At 41.8% G+C, this 21,024-nt stretch overlaps 1 protein-coding gene across 3 annotated transcripts in view; it reads left to right on the forward strand.

The window, feature by feature from the left end:
* Positions 1 to 1,818: 1,818 nt before the first annotated feature.
* Positions 1,819 to 21,024, forward strand: part of RGS10 (regulator of G protein signaling 10) — a 30,740-nt gene continuing 11,534 nt past the window's right edge. Inside the window, exons 1-3 of one of the 3 annotated variants that reach the window (XM_042855319.2) lie at positions 1,819 to 2,539; positions 10,575 to 10,693; positions 12,185 to 12,271. In XM_042855319.2, the coding sequence (XP_042711253.1) occupies positions 2,491 to 2,539; positions 10,575 to 10,693; positions 12,185 to 12,271 (255 nt within the window). In that variant the 5' untranslated portion in view covers positions 1,819 to 2,490. The remainder of the gene's footprint in view (positions 2,540 to 10,574; positions 10,694 to 12,184; positions 12,272 to 21,024) is intronic. The other 2 variants (XM_008166303.4, XM_008166301.4) reach the window with 2 other exon arrangements.

Consider the following 21,024-nt stretch of genomic DNA (forward strand, 5'->3'; position numbering starts at 1 on the left):
GCAACAATGTGAGATAATGACCTTGGTAAATAATGCATTTAAAAAAAATATCTTGGCCTACTAGGAAATGTATATTTATATAAGTTTCTTAGTCACAAATCTAGCATTCTGGAGCAAAGTCACAAAAACGTAGTCCAACAAACAAATGTTCTTTTAACATGCCTCTCCCTTCTCCCTCTACTGCACCCCACTCATAGTTGTTGTCCTTGGCCAGTGAAGACCCAGAGTTCAGAGGTGCTTTCGCATGAGTTCACCTCCCCCCCTGGGAGGGTGTGGGGGAGAAGGTTGTTCCTCTAGCTGCTCACCACTCACTCTGGCCGCTGTTGTTTGTCATGCACCGTTCATTCCACCACTCCATTGCCAGTGGCCGTGTGCCATCACCTTCTACTGCCACCTGCCACTGTGACCTCTGCAAGTTGGTCTCTTGAGGTTCCACCCAGCTCTCGGTGATTTCAGCGCTCAGTGGGGGAACCTCACAGCAAGTGCAGGCTGGGCTGTCTTTTCCACAGAAAAGCTGTCCTGCAGCAGGTCTAAGCACTTAGACCTGATTATTAGTGATTTCAGCTCTAGTGACCCCATAACAAAACAAAAAAGACTCTCTATGGAGCCTAATAAGCTCTATCTTTAAATAGGGGAGAGGGGCAATTCAAATAATGCCTGTGATTCATAGGCAAAGCCCACACCACCAAGCAAAACCCCTGTCCCATCCCCTCCTCCACTGGGATCTGCCATCCAAACCCTTTGCTTAGCGAGTGAAGTTCAGTTGAGGGTGACCAGTGCTTAATTTGTAATTAAGAGGTGCCAGGGCTCAAGAAAGTTTTTTACTTTCATAACTGATGTGGCAAGGCTGGGGCTATGAACTGCCAAGGCCTGGCAAAAATTAAGCATTGAGAGTAGGGTGACCAGATGTCCCGATTTTATAGGGACAGTCCTGGTTTTGGGGTCTTTTTCTTACATAGGCACCTATTACCTCCCACCTCCTGTCCCGATTTTTCACATGTGCTGTCTGGTCACCCTAATAGAGGGTGACCCCCTCATTCAGGCAGGCTAAGCACAGTTCTGCTGCCCTTTACTCAGATGATAAGAATAACAACATTTCATGACCCCCACATTCAATACTAAAGTGATTTGTAACCCAGCACCAGCCAAAACTGATCACTTGGGCAGCACAGCTCTGTCTGCCGGATACCTAGGCAGAGTAGGTGAGTTCATGTAAATACCGTCTGGTCCTGAAGCCTTCTCCCCTCCCCGGGCTCATCACTAGCTGGCAGGAGAGAGCTCATTCACACCTTGCTTACCAATCATAATGATAAATTATTAGGTTGGCCAAGATTGCTGATACAAATGTGCCCACATTGTCAGAAAAAACAACAGCTGTTGGAAGCCGCTAGTCTGTGTTCATACTTTTCAAACCTACTTAGGGTGACCAGATGTCCCGATTTTATAGGGACAGTCCCGATTTTTGGGTCTTTTTCTTATATAGGCTTCTATTACCCCCCACCCCCTGTCCCGATTTTTCATACTTGCTGTCTGGTCACCCTAAACCTACTATACTTTTCCAGGTACAAGTATTTTATCATACACTGCATATGCTTTTAAAGTGTGTATTAGTGTTGCAATTTCAATTCAGATTTCCAACCAATGACTACACTGGCAACACTGATGTAACTAGTTGACCACTGGGGTGGGGGCGAGGGTGTTGGGGAAATTCTGGGGGGGGGGGGTTACACCCCCACTGGGAGGGGTGTAGAAAAATCCCTGATTGGTCCCCATCACCCAGCTCAGGCTCCTTGGAGGAGGAGTGGGGAGGCGTCTGGAGGGGTGGGTGCTCGCTGCACAGCTGGGAAGCCGGGAAGGGGCCCCGCTTGCAGACGCCCCTGGCGGCTCCTTGGTGCTTTTCCTGCCCTTGCTCGCCCCTTTGCTGTAATTAAACTGGAGGAGGAAAAGGCGGCAGCTGCGCTTCGCATGCGGCTCCTAACCGCAGGGAGCCCGGCGGCAGCGGCTGTGCGCGGGTGGAGGAAGGAGGATGCGCCCAGCCCCTGAGTCAGCGCCCAGAGTCAGACTGGCAGCTGCAGAGCGCGGGCGCCCGGGCCGCGCGCGCCAGGGTGCCTCCTAGGGCAGCTGGAGGGAGCGCACAGGGGGCGCATCTTGGGGCGCGCCGGAGCCTGGCAGCCCGAGGCGGAGGGCGCAGAGCTAACGTACCTCAGGCGCGTCCCTGGGATGGCCGGGCACAGGGAGAGCGCCCCGCCGGAGGTCTCCTAGGAGCAGCGGGGAGCGCCCACGTGGGGCGCCTCCTAGGGGTGTCCCAGCGAAGGGAGGGCGCTCACGCAGGCCCGTCTCATTTGGCTGGGGAAGTGCAAGGAAGCGCCCGGCCCTCGCCGCGGGACCAGAGGGCGCGCAACTGGAGGCGCCTCCTGGGGCGCAGGGAGCTGCCGTCGCGGGCACCTCCTCCTGCTCCTGGCCGGCTGGAGCTGGGCAGCCGCCCCCGAGATGTTCACCCGGGCTGTGAGCAGGCTCAGCAGGAAGCGGCCGCCGTCAGGTAAGGAGAGCTTTGCGCGGAGGACTCGGGCGAGCCGGGGTCCGGAGCGGGACCGCGTGCTGGGGGCACCTTCATCCCGGCGCCAGGCTTAGAGCGCTCGGGGTGCGTCAGAGCGAGCTCACCCCGGCACCTGAACCAACACCCCCAGAATCAGCCCCAGCCTCCCCAGGCAGGCAGGGCATGACTGGCCAGCCCCAGCCTTCTGCCGCCGGGGCCAGACTGGAGGTGAAGCTCCCCCGGCACCTTTGTCTCGGTCCAGATGATGGGATTTGCTCTCTGATGGTTTTTTAAACCAACGATTAACCCAAAGCAGGAGCCAGAGGCGCTGGTGCCTCTCCAGCCTCTTCTAGTGTGCAGGCGCCTTTGCTTTCGGCCCAGGAAGCTTTGGCTTTGTGTTGAGAAGACACAACCACTTCTCGCTCGCGGCCGCAAGCTGCTTCAAGACGAAGAGGAAGTTTAGCTGAAAGAGGAAGGATGGAGTTTTCTTTTTAGAGTGTCTGAAAAATAAAGCACGCTGAAGTGGAATCTAGAGCCCAGCTTTGGTTTGTTAACTGTCTTTTTTTTTTCCCCCTCTGCACATGAGTCATAGCTGCTGTGTGACAGAGGGAAGGCTACATTATCAGAAACGGTAACAACCACCAGGGAAAGTAACAGTGCCAAATGACATTAGGTTCAAATAGGGCCTGAGTTTCAGAAGTGCTGAACCTCCACAGCTCCACTGAGTTTAACTGGCGTTGTGGGTGCTCAGCACCTCTACAAATCAAGTAGATAAAGTCTCATTCAGGTGCTTTAACTAGCTGGATGATACAGATGAATAGAAAGAAGGTATGAATGTATGGTGTCATTGTATCAACCGGAATGTTTACTGCCTTTCCTCTGAGTTAGGCATGAACAATGACCGCTTTTTATGAGGTTTAGTATGACGGTAAAAGTCCACTATAATATCTCAAAGTATGCAATTGTGCAGTTCTAAAATAGCTTTAGCTATCTATTTCTCATGTAATGGACTTGGTAATACTTATAAAGCGAATCAAACTATGCAGTGGCCAAAGCAGTGGTGGCAAGTTTCATATCTGAAACATGGCAGTGTATCTGGATTTTTACAATATTCAGATATAATGATGTTAATTAGACTTAAACTAACGGAGTACAGGGCATTATTGATGATTCATATGGCTGTAGACCTGTGTGTGTGTGTGTGGGGGGGCATACATACTTCTGACATTTGTGGTTGCCCTCACTGATGCAGATGGACACAGCCCATGTAGCTTTTTCTGTTTTATGCACCTTTTAATGCTTGGTATGCTTCTGGGGCTATAATATAAAACTGATAGGTTATGTTTTAAGCACAAGATTCAGAAACTATAATTTAGGTGTAGCATAGTCTTTTCCATTGTAGAGGCTCTACAGGAGGGAGTTGGATTCTGTTGTAGCTCATACATCAACCAAAATTTTAATTAAATTCGGATTAGATAATCTGTGTTTCTGGTGGTGATGTCCTAACCAGAAAGAACCTAGTTTGACTTTCAGATCCCAAGTTGACTTTGGAGAGCTGTCATCTAGAAAGACCAACTTCTTACATTTGATATGAAAGTCATTGACATGGAACCCCAGAATGTCATTTTTACAGACACAGTTTCAGAATATTACAGCACTTTAATACAGAACATTTTACAACTGAATTTCACTGACCCAGAAGGTTCAGTGGCTCAAGGAAACTAACATAACCTATGTTATTCTTTGTGAAATAATTTGGATACAAATAACAAACTAAGAATCCTCGGTAGCAGCATTAATTCTGGAATGTACAATAAGATTACGAACTTGCAAGTTCCTCATTAAAGTCTTCCAAAGAAAAATTGAGTGTGGCTTTTAGTCTAGGTTTTTTTTTTTTTTTTTTTAAAGTTATGTGCTTGGTGAATGCTTCCAGAGATGCTACAAATGCAGAACATACTTTTAATTTCCTTCCGTATAGTTAAAACTAGAATCCCGTTGCCATCTGTTGTTGGAGACACTCAAAAGAGGATGTTAAGGCTTATACTTTGAACAAACCAAAACGGCAAAGGACAACTCTTTGTAGCCCATAGGTGCTTTAAAATACAGCAGCTACTAGAAAAAGTTGATCTATTGGACTCATCAAGTGGCACTTGGATACATGGAAAGTAAGGGGATTTTCCCTTGTTAAGCGGAACAGTTAAGAACAATTTCTCATTGTTTCATAACCTTGGTTTATTAATTGAGGACTGTTGCTTGTGAGTGGAATGATATTCTGATGATCACAGAGAAATGCAGTGGGCTAAGTGCACTTTTAAAAATAAAAAGCCCATCTGTCAGTATTCACAGCTTTCCAAAGGACCCAGGCCTGATTCTGTGTGAAGAAGGATCAAATGCATGTGGTACAATCAAAGTTCTCTCAAGATAGGTTTATAGGAGAATGGGAAGAATTTTGTTAACTGTTCTGTGAATTGATGCTATTTGTTTAAATTACTGGGAACAAAAATGCTATTTATAAGGTGCTATATGGGTACATACTTGGCTGATTAGCTGGTCATGTGTGCTGTCTTTTGTTAATAACTTTGCAGAAAACATATATGGAAAAGAATAAGCAAAGAACAGGCATTAAATGGCTGATGTAACAAAGTTTTGTAAGATGCATTAATTTTTGCTGTGTGATATGTTGCCACTAGGCACAGTTTATTAAAGATTTGTTATATGTTTGTAGTTGCAACACTTCAGAATTATGGGTAGGGTTTTCCAAAGTGCCTATCTAACAGGTGCACAAGTTTCCACTGAAATTCAAAGCGGACTTGTGCTGCTAAATCACTTAGGAATATGTGAACATCTCACCTCAGGTACTGAATCATCTTGTTATTTGAAACAGTAAGCATGTAATGCTAATGTTTGGTGGTTTCTTCTGTTTTTTAACACTATTCTTTCAAAGCAAGGTCCAGAGCCCGGAGTTCTGATTTGCTAATTAATGTTAGCATGGAACTTCTTGTTTGTATAATACAAATATTTGCTGTTTCAGATACGGATAGTGTCAAGTGTGGTAGTTAGAACATTTTAAAAAATTACATTTGCCTTTTCATTTATCACTTATAAAAATATTTATTTACAAGGTGTTTTTGCGTCTTGTGTAATAGTATTTTGTGATGGTCAAAAACAGATAATATAGGATTGTTCCCTAAAATAATGCTGCAGCCAGTGTAACTGCCAAACATTAGCTTTGTTTGTACAAGCAGCTGGCCACTGCACATAATGTAAGAAAATGCACTGTGATCCTGTAGTCAGTCAGTGGAAGTTTTGTTGAAGTAAAGACTGTATGGTGGGGTCCCGTGTACAACTATGTTGTGAATGTTTATAATAGTATTTTCTCCACTTATTGGTTTCCTTGTCTGTTGAAAAGATAAGTGAGTTTTTCTCCACCAAAACAAGAAAGATCAGAGTTATTTTACCTCTTTATCTACTACTGTACATTTTTATCGTCTACAAAAGTTCAAATAGAAAAGTTCCCTTTTTCTGTAGTTCCTTTGCACTCTTCTTACTGGTGCACATAACTATTTGCTGTTTAAAAAATAAGTGAATTACTCTATCATTTGGATATTAGGTATTGGTGGCACTGGCAAGCATGCAGTTTGTATATAAACTACAGGTCGGCATAATTGCAGGGCTTCTGATGGAATAAGATGATCTTATTAATGACAAGAAGAGGGATAACTAAGGATCAGAGAGCATATTTCATATACTAAAATATATTTCACTGTTACATTCTAAAAATAAATTAGTTGTGAAGAATTGTATATAAATTCCATTACAAGTGTGATTTTTCAAGACCGTTCAGTAGAACTTTAATAGATAGAAATGTAGAGATTAGTTCCTTGAGTAAGGTCCAGGCAAACCTTTTGCCTATTTTAAGACATAAAGAAATATTCTCTGTATGATACACATGAACCTGTTGAATCAGACGGATTTAAGCAATTGTGCATAGAGTGGAGAGCTATGATCCTATTGGGGACAATTCTTATACTAGAAATATGTATGTGAGTGCTCAGTAACTGAGATGAGGGGTGCCTTAGAACTGTATATAGTGAAAATACAGAACTACAACAATTCTAATATTATCAGAAGTATTTGGGGCCTGTTTCCCCACGGCCTTGTACCTTGAGTAGATGTTTACACTTGTGTAGAAAGGGAAAGGGCCTATTATTTATTATGTGTATTATGGAAGTGACCATCTGAAAATGGGGGCCCATTATGCTAAACTCTGTGCACCACAGTATTGGATCGCTCCTGCCCCGAAGAGCTTCTGTGAAAATAGGCAGGAAGGACAAAGGGAAGGGGGAAAGGGAAGTAACATGCAAGCAGAGTGGTCTGCAAACATCATGTTAGTGCCACAGTATTTTTGGGAAGGGTGGGGGGAATGGAGGAGTGGGTATATCTTATTTACATTTTTAAAATTCTTTGGGTATGGTTTAAGGAGGAGGAGAATAACTAAATGAAAAGACAAGAGAAGGGAGAGGGGACATGGAAGGTTAGGGCAGGGGAAAAGGAGGAGGGTAGAAAGCCCGGGAACTTAGAGGGTAAGCAGAGTAAGGCTGAAATGAAGAGACTGTGAAGGAGGGGATTGGAGTGAATGCCCTGCCCTTGCAGAGAGGCATCAGGTGGGGAGGAAGCTCTTTTCCCTTCCTCATCCCCAAGGCAGGCCACAATGTGGTCTGTCGTCTAGTGTTCTAGAGATATCATGGAAAAACAGAAGCACAGGTCTATCTTGGGATTCTAAAGTCAGTCTGCTTCAGAGTCCTCTTAGAAGTGAATATCCATATTGCCACTCATCTCTCAAGTTATATGCTTCTGCCATGCTTTTTAAAAAACAACGGATGAATAACCATTACAGTGCATTTTGCTTGGTAGAGCAAAAGAAGACTAGACATAAAATCCAACTCCCGTAAAGAGTATATCTAATAGGTCTGGTTCACCACTGCTCTGCCCATTGTGTAGTTATTTACACTTGTGGGTGGGAAACACTGCCATTCGGATTTGGTCACTGTGTACAGACAGTGGATATTTGCAGAACATGAGAATCTGACTCTATACAAGTAACAATATTTTGTACATTCTACCCCAGGATCCCGACATGCCTTGTAGACCTTAATTAAACCTCACAACTCCCTTTTGAGGAGGGAAGTAGTATTATTTCCATTTCCCAGAAGGGGAAACTGAGGCATGGAGAAGTTAAAGTGCCTTGTTCAAGTTCACACATCAAGTCAGTGGCAGCTGCCAGGAAACAATCTAAATGTTCTGATTCCCAGTCCTGTGCTTTCACCACTAGACCACAGTTCATCGCAGGAGAAACCTTTTTTTCTTTTTATTTATATGTACAACATCATAGATGTTCCTGGTGCTTTACAGACAAATAAGTTACAGTCCTGGTCTGAAGAGGTTACAAGGTCCAGATCCTTCTTATGCATGGACTTCTGCATCTCTATGAAAGAAATGCAGGATTGGAGATGACAAAAAGAGAGATGAAGGAGGGACATGCTAATGACATGGCTTGTATACTCTTAGTATGTGTCCCACTTGCTTCGTTAATTTAAAATATCCTCCTTTTATTCTCTTTAAATTTGATTGATTTGGTGCATGAGGGTGGGTCTCTCCTCACGCAGCAATACATGAATGGACTCTGTGCAACTTTAGATGCCTTGACCCTCTTGCAGAGTTTTATTCCCCATGGAAAGGAAAACGCCTATGAAAGATGTCCGTCTGACTGTTATCCGAGAGAACTCGTCAAAAGACCTCAAAAAAGCCTCCAACAACCAAAAGCCACTTAGCACAATAGGCTTTTCTGGAATGCCAGTTTTCCATAGGTTTTCAGTCTTGGCATTTATCATTCTAGCTATCTGCTGATGTTTGAATCGCTACTCTGTATACATCTTGCTTTTTCATTTTATTCTTCTTCTTTTTCTTTTTGGACAACTGCTATAATAGTTTTAGCTCCACACTTGAGGAGGAGCCCTAACCTGGGTCCAAATATGTATTGAGAAGATCCATATTTTTGAACAGTGGCTTTGTTAAGGTGAAATGAAGGACTTATAAAAATAAACATGCCAATAAATAGAAATAAGATACCAAACTGTTAATAGAATAGGAGTCTGATCCTGTTCAGATTCCTTACATGAATAGTCCCATTGACTTCAATGGACTACTCTGGTGAGAAAAGTGAGCAGGATTGGTCGCTACTTGCATAGCTTTCAATTACAAATGCCCTTTTGTATTTATTATTAATAAGGTGACCTAAGTAAGAGCCTTATTGATTACAGTGGGGTTTTGAGTGTGCAAGGAATGTGTAATTAGACTCCCAGTCTTATAATGTCTAGCAATCTTGGGTAGGGTTTTAGGCCTGACCCTGAATGGCCAAGACTCCCACTGTCTTTATTGGAAGTTTTGGGCATGCAGCGAATGGAAGATCACACTCTCTCTGTGTTTATTTTAAAGCTTTTCAATTCAGCAGTAAAATACATGGAGCCCTTCCAAGAAGAAGGACTGCAGAATGGTAGCCAGTGAAGAATCTGTTTCTCTCTGGCCTCAGCAGCCTGCGGTTTAATAAACCCATCTCTTGTTAGTCAGATGTAGATTCAGCAGTTAGACCATCTCTTCCTTCTCCTCAGACTTCGGAACATTTGTGAGAATGCTGGCTGGTGTATTAGTCAGATACAATCCTGCACTCTTTATTCAGGCAAAACTCCAGTTGACTTAAGAAAATCAAAAGTAAACTGTCCAACAGTATGTGTATTCCAAGACTGCACGAGACCATTCCACTACCTGTCTAGCTGCCCTTCCAGTAAAATGGTTTGATTTGTAGGCCTCATCTCCTCCTAAATAAAGCATCGCTTTTCTTTCTCCATCTGTGACCCCCACTCTGTCCTCAGAGTGTTAATTTCTAAAAGAAATCTCATCTAGGCAGCTTACCAAGATTTGTCTCATAACTTCAGTGTGGGTGATCTAAAGCAGCCAATAGCACTGAGAGTGCCAGAAACAAGCTCGCAGCTCTTTTACAGCTGATGCTCTGGTAGTAATGTTCCATGTCCATAAGGCAAATTAACTCAGATAAGACAATGACCTTATCCGCTCTTGAGTTCCCTGACTGTAAAGCAGCTTTTACATTTCTTAGGCTTTGCCTTCACTGCAGGGTTAGCTTGAGGTTTTACACCCAACCCAACCCCACCCCACCCCTATCCGCACACAACAATTTCTATTCTAGCTCATTAACTGGGCTGTCAGGGTGAGTTGAAGCTTGAGTGCTGCTGATGCTTGAACTTGTAATGCTGTGGGGATCAGCAGCAGGAGTTACAAGAGCGCATCAGCTGCTAATCAAATTGCTGTTTGTAGCCTGAGTGTTGTTTTGCAGTGTGGTCGCTCCACTTGAACTAGGTTAGTTTGAGTGGAGTAACTGGTTTGAGCATTGGTCTGCTAAACCCAGGGTTGTGAGTTTAATCCTTGAGAGGACTATTTAGGGATCTTGGGGCAAAAATCTGTTTGGGGGTTGGACTAGATGTCCTCCTGAGGTCCCTTCCAACCCTGATATTCTATGATCAGAGGGGTAGCCATGTTAGTCTGAATCTGTAAAAAGCAACAGAGGGCACCTTTAAGACTAACAGAAGTATTGGAGCATAAAGCTTTCGTGGGTGTAAAAACCTCACTTCTTCAGATGCAACCTCACTTCTTCAGATGCAAGAAGTGAGGTTTTTACCCACGAAAGCTTATGCTCCAATACTTCTGTCAGTCTTAAAGGTGCCACAGGACCCTCTGTTGCTTTTTATGATTCTATGAGTGTACTAACTCTTCGCAAACTGTAGCAGCGAAGACAAGCTCTTAGAGATGATGCAGAATGGAAAAATACATGTTTCTTTTCAGTGCAATCACATCTCCTTTTAAGAAAGCAGCTATGACTTGAAGGTGTTGAGGAGGGTAGTGATGGGATCAGAGAAATGCATGTGAGACTATTCAGTATTTTAAAGCTGGTGTATTTATTTTTCAGAGATAAATGACAGCGATGGCAAACCAGGCAGCAGCCAACAAACCCTAAAAGGAACCTCAAGATGGACTACGTCACTAGAGAACCTCCTAGAAGATCCAGAAGGAGTGAAACGATTTAGGGTTGCTATCTTAACTATTAATGTTTGCATAGACTTTAAACAGCATTTGAAGCTTAATATGTATCCGCATTAAATAATGGTGGTGTACCAATGGCATAAGGGTATACATTTGTATATAACTAGATGTGTGAATTAAGCATTGGTGACAGAACAGTTGAGTTGGGGCATTTGCTATGCTTCTCAGATGGTATCCTCTGCCAACAGCCTATCCTTGGGTACAGGGGAAAAGCTTGGTTGCACCTTTCTAACCAGAGAACAGATGACAGGCAATGTCATGGGTACGACAGGAGTAAGGGTTAGAAAGCCACAGTGGGCTAAATAATGGAGCAGAAGGAAACTTGGTCTTTTCTGAAATATTACTGTCTCCTGTCATGTAATATCCACTACTGGGGCCTGATCCTGTAACCCTTATCCATATAAATTATTCCAATGACTGCAACTGAGCAAGAGTAACGGCCCGATCCTGCATTGTGACCCAGGCAGGTGAACTGAGCAGAGCTCCTTTAATTTCAGTAGGGCTCCATGTGGGAGCGGCAGTCTGCCCACACAGATCACAATGCAGGATTGTGACTCAAGTATGTTGGGGGTGACCTATCAGCCCTCAGTCTTGCAACCCTTTTATCGTGCTAGTAATCAGTTTTTATTTATGCAAATAGTTACACTATTTGCTTGAGTAATGATTTGCACAATCAAACCCAGAGGCTGGGGTGAAGTGATTTTATACAAGACCACTCTGGAAAGTGCTACTACTATTACTAGACTGATCCCAATGCTTTTAGAATTCCTGGTACCAGCAAATAATTTAATCTTTCTTTTTTCACATTTGACAGTGAAAACTGAACATCCCAGAACTATAAATATTTCAGTCGTCGTTTTTATACACATGTTAAATATATATTTTTTTCCATTTTAAAAAATGCTTTGCTTTAGGAGGAATGTGGTTTGTTTAAACACTGTCTGGAGAGTGCAGATACATCTTTTGATTTAATTTACTTTAAGATAATTTATAGTTACTGATGATCATGTTTAGAAGCACTTTCATTTGCAGTTTTTGCCGGTAAAGAATGTCAAATGAAAGTAGACTAGAATCCCAAGTGATCTATGGAGCTCATTAAAACAGATCTTTATACTTATTACTACTGAGTTTGTGTATTTCCTGTGTTCTTTCTGAGTAACAAATTGAAATTGCTCAAGTTATTTAATGATGATAGATACATTCCTCTCATTAGCTGGCTGACAGAATTTAAGACTAGAATTTAGCTAGGCTAGTTCTTATGGATTGTATTTTTGAAAGCATTGAATATGTTGTTTATTTATAGTCCAGTAGCACCTGTTGCTTCCCAAGTGGTGGCCTCATTTTCTGCTGTACAAAAAATAATAAAAGACAATCCTGGGCCCGAAGAGCATCTAGTTTCTACAGACTAATAGTGGGAGGGGAAACAAACATCTGAAAAATCAGATCCTAACATTTTACTTCTTTTTTTTCCCCCAGGAATTTTTAAAGAAAGAATTTAGTGAAGAAAATGTTTTGTTCTGGTTAGCATGTGAAGAATTTAAGAAAATGCAAGACAAGAAACAGGTATTTCCTTCAAAATTAAACTTTACCTGTCAACAAAGATTCCATGGTAGCATTAGGGGATATAACCTGTCTCCTACTTATGTAGTTATTCAGCTGTATTTCATGTACGTGCAAACAAATATATTGAAGGAATGTATCAGAAATCATCAAAACTAGAGATAGTTGTAGCTAGCTAGTAAAACAAATTTTATTCTGCATCAGAATGAAAAGCCAAAATTGATATTTCCTGTGAAACCAAAATTCTAAAAAAATTCAGTTTGGAACCACTGAAATGTTTTGTTTTGATAATGTCTAATCATTGTTCTTTGATAAAGCTAAACATGTTTTGTTTCAATAATGGTGTAACTTTACAATATATACTGTATTATAATATATTTAATATTTTATATATAATACATGTAATTAATTATTTTACCATAAATTTAAATAAAATGAATCAAAACAAGAAAGTTGAAACATTTTTACTATATCAAAATGAAATGTTTTGACATTATGGAACTAAAACAGTGGAAATGATTTATTTAGACTTTTCCCCCTGAAAAATTTCTTCAAAATCAGCATCTTCCTGTGATTTGTTTAGATTTTGACTGAATTGCATTTTCGACAGAAAACCATTCTGTTGAATATTTTTTGGTCAGCTCTAATCATGACCTCTTTCTGCTGCATGGGTGCCAGTCCTGCAATTGGATTCACATGAGCACAGGGGTCTAATTGCATTTTCTGATTGCGGGATCAGAACCATGTTATGTGGAATCAGGCCTGAAATGTGTACTGGGTTTCTGTTTGTTTGCTCCTGTAAATATTGGAGAATGTTTCGACAATTAAAACATGTCATTTGATTAATGTTTTAGGCTGAGATGTCCAAAGGAAGTTAGATGCCAAAATCCTATTGAATGTCAGTGGGATCTGGGTGACTAATTCCCCTAGGCCTCTTTGAGAATCCCAGCTTTAGACTTTCTATGTGGACATCAAGGGCTAAATTATGGCCTTTGTTGCTGGAAGAGCACTTTGCAGCTGGATAGTCCAAGTGATGGTACTCTGCAGGGAGATAGCGCTAGGGAGTTTGCTGAGAAGAACTCTTTACACCTGCTCTAGAAAGGTGCATTGTACACTCCCCAGTGTGCCGGGAACCATCAGAAATAGGAGGGAATGGGGACACAGGTCTCATCCCCTTGGTACCATGAAATTGTTAGCCTTCAGAAGGAGTCTTGCAGGTGTAAGTCAAGGTTGGATCTAGATTATGATGTTTGCTCCCACAAGACACAGGAATGACTGTAGATCAAGTCTGGTTGAAAATTTTCCCTTGGAACTGTTTTTTAGTGGAAAATTGGGTTTTCAGCAAAATTAAGTTTTTTGTGAAAAGTGTTTGTTTGCCAGAAGCTGGGAATGGGTGACAGGGGATGGATCACTTGATGATTACCTGTTTTGTTCATTCCCTCTGGGGCACCTGGCACTGGCCACTGTTGGAAGACAGGGTACTAGATGGACCTGTTCTTATGTCTGCTTTCCACAGGAAATTTTGATTTGTCATAAAAAGAAAAAATGAACAATTGAAAACCAAAATATTTTTCAGTATTCAATTTTTTTCCAAAAAAATTTCTGCAGCAAAGGAAACACATTTTTCAACCAACTTAACAACAGACCTCACCATGCCTATAACTACACAGAAGTAATGTCTTGGGCTTGGTTTTCCCTCAGTAAGGTCTATGCATACACATATATATGGACATACTCAAAACAGAAACAATTAATCAGGCTGTTTTTCCTACAGTCTGGAAAGGAGAGAGATTGGGATGAGGGGGGAATGATTGTTGTTTCTATTTTAAATATTTCTGTTCTGTATTTGGGGAAAAACAGATGATATCGTCTCATCATATGGTGATGATAACACTCTTTCCATTCTGCTAGTATCTCTGGAGGATGTGAAACAAGCTACTAAAGTTTGACATTTTAAAATCAGAAGGTCCCAAAAACTTGCATCCAAGAGCTTTCTGGATCATTAATGTTGATCTTCAATAAGTCTTGGAGCACTGGGGAAGTTCCAGAAGACTGGGAAAAAACTAATGTTGTGCTAATTTTTTAAAAGAGTCAGTGGGATGACTATGGTAATTATATGCCTGTTAGCCTGGCCAAGATAATGGAGTGGTTGATATGGGACTGGATTAATAAAGAATTAAAGGAGGGCAATGTAATTAATGCAAATCAACATGGGTTTATGGAAAATAGATCCTATCAAACTAACTTGATATCTTTCTTTGATGAGATTATAAGTTTGTTAAAGTAATAGTGTTGATGTTATATTTAGACTTCTGCAAAGAATTTGACTTAGTACTGCACAACATTTTGATTAAAAAACTAGACTAATATAAAATTAACATGGTACATGTTAAATGGATTAAAAACTGACTGATAGGACTAAAAATTTAACTGTAAAAAGACTTTTCATCACGTAGGTGTGTTTCCAGTGGGTTCCATGGGTATTAGTTTTTGGCCCTATGCTATTTAACATTTTTATCAATGACCTGGAAGAAAACATAAAATAATCACTGATAAAGTTTGCAGATAATACAAAAATAGGGGGAGAGGCAAATAATGAAGAGGACAGGTCACTGATTCAGCGTGATCTGGATCACTTAGCAAACTGGTTGCAACCAAACAATATGCAGTTTAATATGGCTAAATGTATACATCTAGGAACAAAGAATGTAGGTCAGACTTACAGGATGGGGGACACTATCCTGGGAAGCAGTGACTCTGAGAAAGATTTGGAGGTGGTGGTGGATAATGAGCTGAACATGAGCTCTCAATGTGACGCCATGATGAAAAGAGCTAATGCTGACCCAGGAAGGATGCATAAACAGGAGAATCTCAAGAAGGAGTAGACAGGTTATTTTACCTCTTCGTCTGGCACTGGTACAACTGCTGCTGTTTTACCATGTCCAGTTCTAGGGTCCACAATTCAAGAAGGAAGTTGATAAATTGGAGAAGGTTCAGAGAAGGGCAGTCAGAATGATTAAAGGATAAGAAAACGTACCTAGCCATAGACTCAAAGAGCTCCATCTATTTAGCTTAACAAAGAGAAGGTTAAGGAGTGATTTGATTACAGTTTATAAGTACTTACATGGGGAACAAATATTGAAAAATGGACTCTTCAGTCTTTTGGAAAGATATAACACCATACAATGGCTGTACATTGAAACTAGACAAATTCAGACTGGAAATAAGGTGTACATTTTTGATAGTGAGAATAATTAACCATTGGAACAATTTAGCAGGGGTCGTGGTGGAGTCTCCATTACTGACAATTTTGAAATAACGATTGGTTGTGTTTCTAACAGATCTGCTCTAGGAATTATTTTGGGGAAGTTCTCTGTGTTATACAAGAGACCAGACCAGATGATCACAATGGTCCCCTCAGGGCTTGAAAGCTATGAATATGTGGGAGCTGCTCAGATACTACCATGATGGCAGCTGTTTTAAGTTAGATAGACTGGCACTGGGTACATTCATTAGCTCTCACTTCAAGCCCTCCTGACACAAGTCACAGCATTCTGCCTGGCTGTTGTCCAGATGGTTGAGAAGCTGTCTGTGCCCTGTCTTCACCTCAACATGCTAATTGCAAGACAAGACTCACGGGGCCTAATTTAGCTTTGGCACAAAAGCCATTACACATAGCACCTGTTTGGTCTTTGTTATTACAAATCAGTGCTGAAAGTAACCCACTGTGCACAGTATCACCTTGGTATGGTATGTGCAGTATGTAAGGCCTGGTGTCTAGATATGCCTGTTCCCTTCTCTCTTCTGCCACTTTCTTCACTGGTGGATGTGGATCTGGCATTGCAGCTGGTTCGCAAATAGGGAGTATCTTTTTCTTCATACAGGCTAGCTATTTTCTGTCTGTATGATGCACGGTGGCCCAGGCCCTGCTCAGGAGTTAGGTAGCCTCCATTGTTGCTTAAACAGGTACCAAATTGTATTCTAAGGCTAGGTCTACACTACCCGCCTGAATCGGCGGGTAGAAATCGACCTCTCGGGGATCGATTTATCACGTCCCCGAATCGACGCTCTTACTCCACCAGCGGAGGTGGGAGTAAGCGCCGTCGACAGAAAGCCGCAGAAGTCGATTTTGCCGCCGTCCTCACAGCGGGGTAAGTCGTCTGCGATACGTCGAATTCAGCTACGCTATTCACGTAGTGTAGATGTACCCTAAGATGGATACTGCATGAAAAGTCCTTCTGTAGGATTTTGCAGTGGGACGATGACACTTTTTTTCTTTATAAAATAATCTGCATAGTTTTTTCATTGTTTCTATTTTAGGATTGTGCACACAGACACAGGAAATGGTAAACAGACATACAGAGATAATAGTGCAATGAATCCTCAGATTAATTGCCATATTGAATGGACAATGATTAACTAGTTCCCATTTACCTTCAATTATTCAGTACCAGTCTTTATGCAATATATGCAGTCAGCAGTCTAACACTAACAAAGCTTCTGGAGGCTAGAAGAATTATAATACATTATGGATTTGCAGTAGGGTTTAAAAGTTATTGCAGATCAATCAATCAATCTATCTATCTCCTTTACAGAATTAAACAGAAACTTTAAAGATAGAAATCATTCTGTACAGTATTTTTTATAGCATGAAACACTAATTTGTCTCCTGAAAGTGATTTCTGTAGCAATCACTGTACTACTACATCAATGAGGGAGTTAATTTGTATATTATGCTAATGTGATGCTTCCCAGAGATACTCAGGGTTGTGAGGCACCTTGCAACAATGTGCCCTTAGTGTGAAGAGGCCTTGTCTGTGTCTGCTGGGGCCCTCACTGTCACTCTGCAGGTTAGCAATAGGCCCACCCACTCCAACCCTGAGCCCTCCGAGTGCCTCCCGGGAGTGTCAAGGCCTTGGTCCAGTGGACAATCACAATATTCACAGATTTGCTGCTTCCAAGAAGCAGTACACCCAGCTTACCAGTTCCCCTCAGATCACCACTCCACTTAACACACAACACTTAGGGTATGTGTACACATACAGTGCTGAAGGGCCACAGCTGTGCCATCTCAGTGTGTCTGGTGAAGACGCTCTAAGCTGATGGGAAAGAGGGCAGAAGCTATGTTGGTGGGAGAAGCGCTCTCGCTGACATAGCACTGTGCACACAAGCGCTTATGTCAGTGTAACATATGTCACTCGGGGTGGTTTATTCACGCCCCTGTGTGACATAAGTTATGCCGACATAGGCTGTAGGCTAGCCATAGGCTGTGGTGTGTTTACAGTGAAATCAAACATAGGGTTATTTAACAAGGCACACAGATTCAAGTAACAGTAAGTAGAACTATTGGAAATAAATTGTTCCATATGAAATAAAATCATAACATGCATTCTAGAGCTTAGGTTTAATTAACAAGATACTCTCATGTCTAATAAAATATTGCAGATCAGTGCTTTACTGTCGGGCTGTGACTCTTTTTTCACGAGACAGCCACACCATCAGCTTGCTTCTTCAGTGGAGGATAAAATCTTGTCCCTCCTGCTGTTTTTTTTTTTTTTTAAACACACTTGCAGACTATTGTCTCTTACCCAAGGAGGTCTCCTCTTCACCGAATTATTTTGGGTTTCTTTTTTCTTTGTAAATCCTGGCCCATACAGTAAACACACCCAGTTTCCATGGATGTCCATTATTCTATATGCTGATTGAGGTAGCCCTGAGTCCTAGTCTTTTGGGCCTATTTTCTTGTCAAATGGGGCCTGTCCTGCGGTACTAGGAGTCAGAGGTAGGTTTGAGGAGGTGTACTTCCTTACTAGCAACAGCTACTGGAGACATTATGCCTGCAGAGACCAGGAGCCGGCATGGTACCTCCAGGCATACTGTGGAAAGTATGCTCACGAGCAACAGTTACTACTGTCTATGACAAATACTACGTATGCTCCTGCATCGTCACCTTGCCTACTCTTTTCAGTGTGTCTAGTGGGCGAGGACAGTGTGTCTAGCTGGCAACACTGGAGCCTTCTACCCTCTACCTGAAGGATGACAGCTGCTAAATTAGTGCACAACAGTGTCTTTTGCCTTCCTCTTCTAGTGCCCCGCCACATACACTGGAGCAGCCATAATTTGGCCCTGTATAATTTGCAGTGTTTTCTCTCACCACAAATGCTATACACAGGCAAAAACGTTTAGGACAGAATTAGAGTTGCAAATAAGTGCCACTTGCTTACAACGTTAAAGTTCGACAAGAACACAACAAGCTGGTGGCAGAACCAGGAACAGGACTCCTGGCACTCAGCCTAGGGCTTTAACTGCTAGCCTGCTCTGCTCCTTCATGTAGATTAAAATGCCTGACGTGGCAGGATGGTACCTTGCATTCTCTACCCCTGGGGCAGTAGTTTTCACTATAAATTCAGAAGTCCGGTTCACACTCTTTAAGGGCCGGATCCAAAGCCCATTAGTGAGAAGGGGAAAGGCTCCCATGGGCTTCAGATCAGTCCCACATCTGTTCAAAAAATTCAAAGAATGAGACTTTCCTGCTCTTTCTTTCCTTAGCCGCCGAAGTCTTTTGTCCCTATTTTTCTACGTCTGTGTATTCAAAATTTATTAAAGTCATCTCCCACCACATTTTACATATTTGTTTCCTCCGACAGCTTCTCTACACACACCTGCACTGATTTAACTTATGGTGTCATTTTTAAACCAGTTTAAACAGGTACAGAAGGCTGTGTGGACACTCTTATTTTGGTTTAAACCAGACTTATTTCAATTTAGCTTAAACCCATTCTTTATCAAATTAAGCTAAAGTGGAATAAATTACTCTTTAACAAAAAAAAAAAAAAAAGAGTTCACACACACAAGTTGGTTAACCAAACTGTTGCAAATTCATGCACAGACACCCTCCAGGTGAGTTCAGACCCCACTACTAGCCTAAATGGCTTAAAAGAGCATCTCTCTATGGCACAATATTATTGTGACCTCTTGTGTCAATCTGTAGCATAATTTGGCTTTGCTCAAGTCTGAATAATGTCAGGATGATGAATGATTACATAAATGTGCTGGTAAAAAGTTTTTGAAATACCTTTACTGCTTTCATTCATTAATTGAGGGTCATGCTACCTCTCCCCAGCTTGTCACTAATCAGTGCCCTCCACAACTGGGCTGATGACTCATACAGTGTCGTTTTCAGTATCTCTTCCACATTAACTCTTTTTTTTTTTTATAGTCACCCCTATGTTAATTAGCTAATGTCAGTAAAGCTGATCACTGGACGTGCTATATAAATGCTGATTAGTGTTCTTAAGTAGAAGTATTGTTATGTTCAGTGGCCAGCTTTCAAACAACTCAACAGGTTTAAAAATATGTTAAAAACAATAACAAAAAGCCCCACCACTAGTGCCTGGTACACTTCTTCTAGCACCTGGACACTATTATTTTATAGAGCAAAAGTGATTCTTGTTTAATTAACAACATGGTTTTTTTTATTAAAAATAATGGTGAGCATTTCATTAGAATCAGTTGTTTGCAGTTGCTGTGTGTTCATGATTTAAAAACAAACAAACATCAAGACCTTTTGTATCTGCTCACCCTGTTAAAATATTTCTTCCTTTTCAAATGCACTTTAAAACTAAACACAGATAGGGACTAAGAACCATCCAATCATATGGAATCTTTTTTACTTTTCAATCATAGGGAAAATTTAGCAAAATGCTACAGTGAAGATTCTCCTGTTGCATATGGTAGCAGAAATATATATAGCACCTTTCATTTCAAAGGGTCTCAAAGCACCTTGCAACCTTCGTATGTTCAGGAATCTCTGCTGCCACTTCTAGGCTGGAATGTGCCAATGTTTAAACAGAGCTCAGCAATGCTAAATAACAGTTTAAATACCAGAGTCTAGCTTCTGATGAACATCTGGGGTTCCCCAGTTATTTCTTCTGGGAACCGTTCATGTGTCTGAGAGCAGAACTTGACTCTGGGAAAGGAAGTAAAGAGGAATATTATCCATTTGAAACAGCAAGGGGGATTTGTGTAGACAGAACCTTATTGTCCAAATTGGAATTTGGCCAGGACAGTGGGGCGAGCACATGTATACTAATGAAAAGTTCCAAGGGATCTTTAATGACCACACATGAGTAAGATCTCAGTTTTAAATCTTATTTATAAGAAAACACAGTCCTTTTTTATCACCCAGCTGATACAGAAGGAAGAAAGAGTGCCATCTACTGAATCACTGACATCACTTTCTTACTTCCTGCTCAGCAGTGGGTTTTTCTGGAAGGTCTCTGAGGGCATGTCTGCAGCTGGGCGCTGTGATTCTCAGCCCGGATAGACAGACTCACAGTAGCTTCACTTGAGCTGGCATGCTAAAAATAGCAGTGTAGGTGTTGCAGTTGGGCTAGCCACCTAAGCTGGGATCCAGGGAGTCAGGTGAGCTTGGACTTGGGTGGCTAGCCTGGATTGCTGCCTGTGCTACAACATCCACACTGCCATTTTAGTGCACTAGCTCAAGTGAAGGTAGCATGAATCTGTCTACTCGCGCTGGGAATCACACCTCCCAGCTGCAGTGTAGGTATACCCTGAAGCAGGGGGTCGTCAGTAGGTGGACCCTGGGTCAAATCTGGATCACCAGACACTTTTCAATGGACTCTGCAATCTTTTTATTTACTTATTATCACCATTATTGTTATTTTTTATTATTATTTTCTCCGGAGTCTGAACCTTGACTATACCTTGACTAAGAAATTTGGACTTTGATAAAA

The sequence above is a fragment of the Chrysemys picta genome, chromosome 7 (assembly GCF_011386835.1).
Source record: "Chrysemys picta bellii isolate R12L10 chromosome 7, ASM1138683v2, whole genome shotgun sequence".
Classification (NCBI taxonomy): domain Eukaryota; kingdom Metazoa; phylum Chordata; order Testudines; family Emydidae; genus Chrysemys; species Chrysemys picta.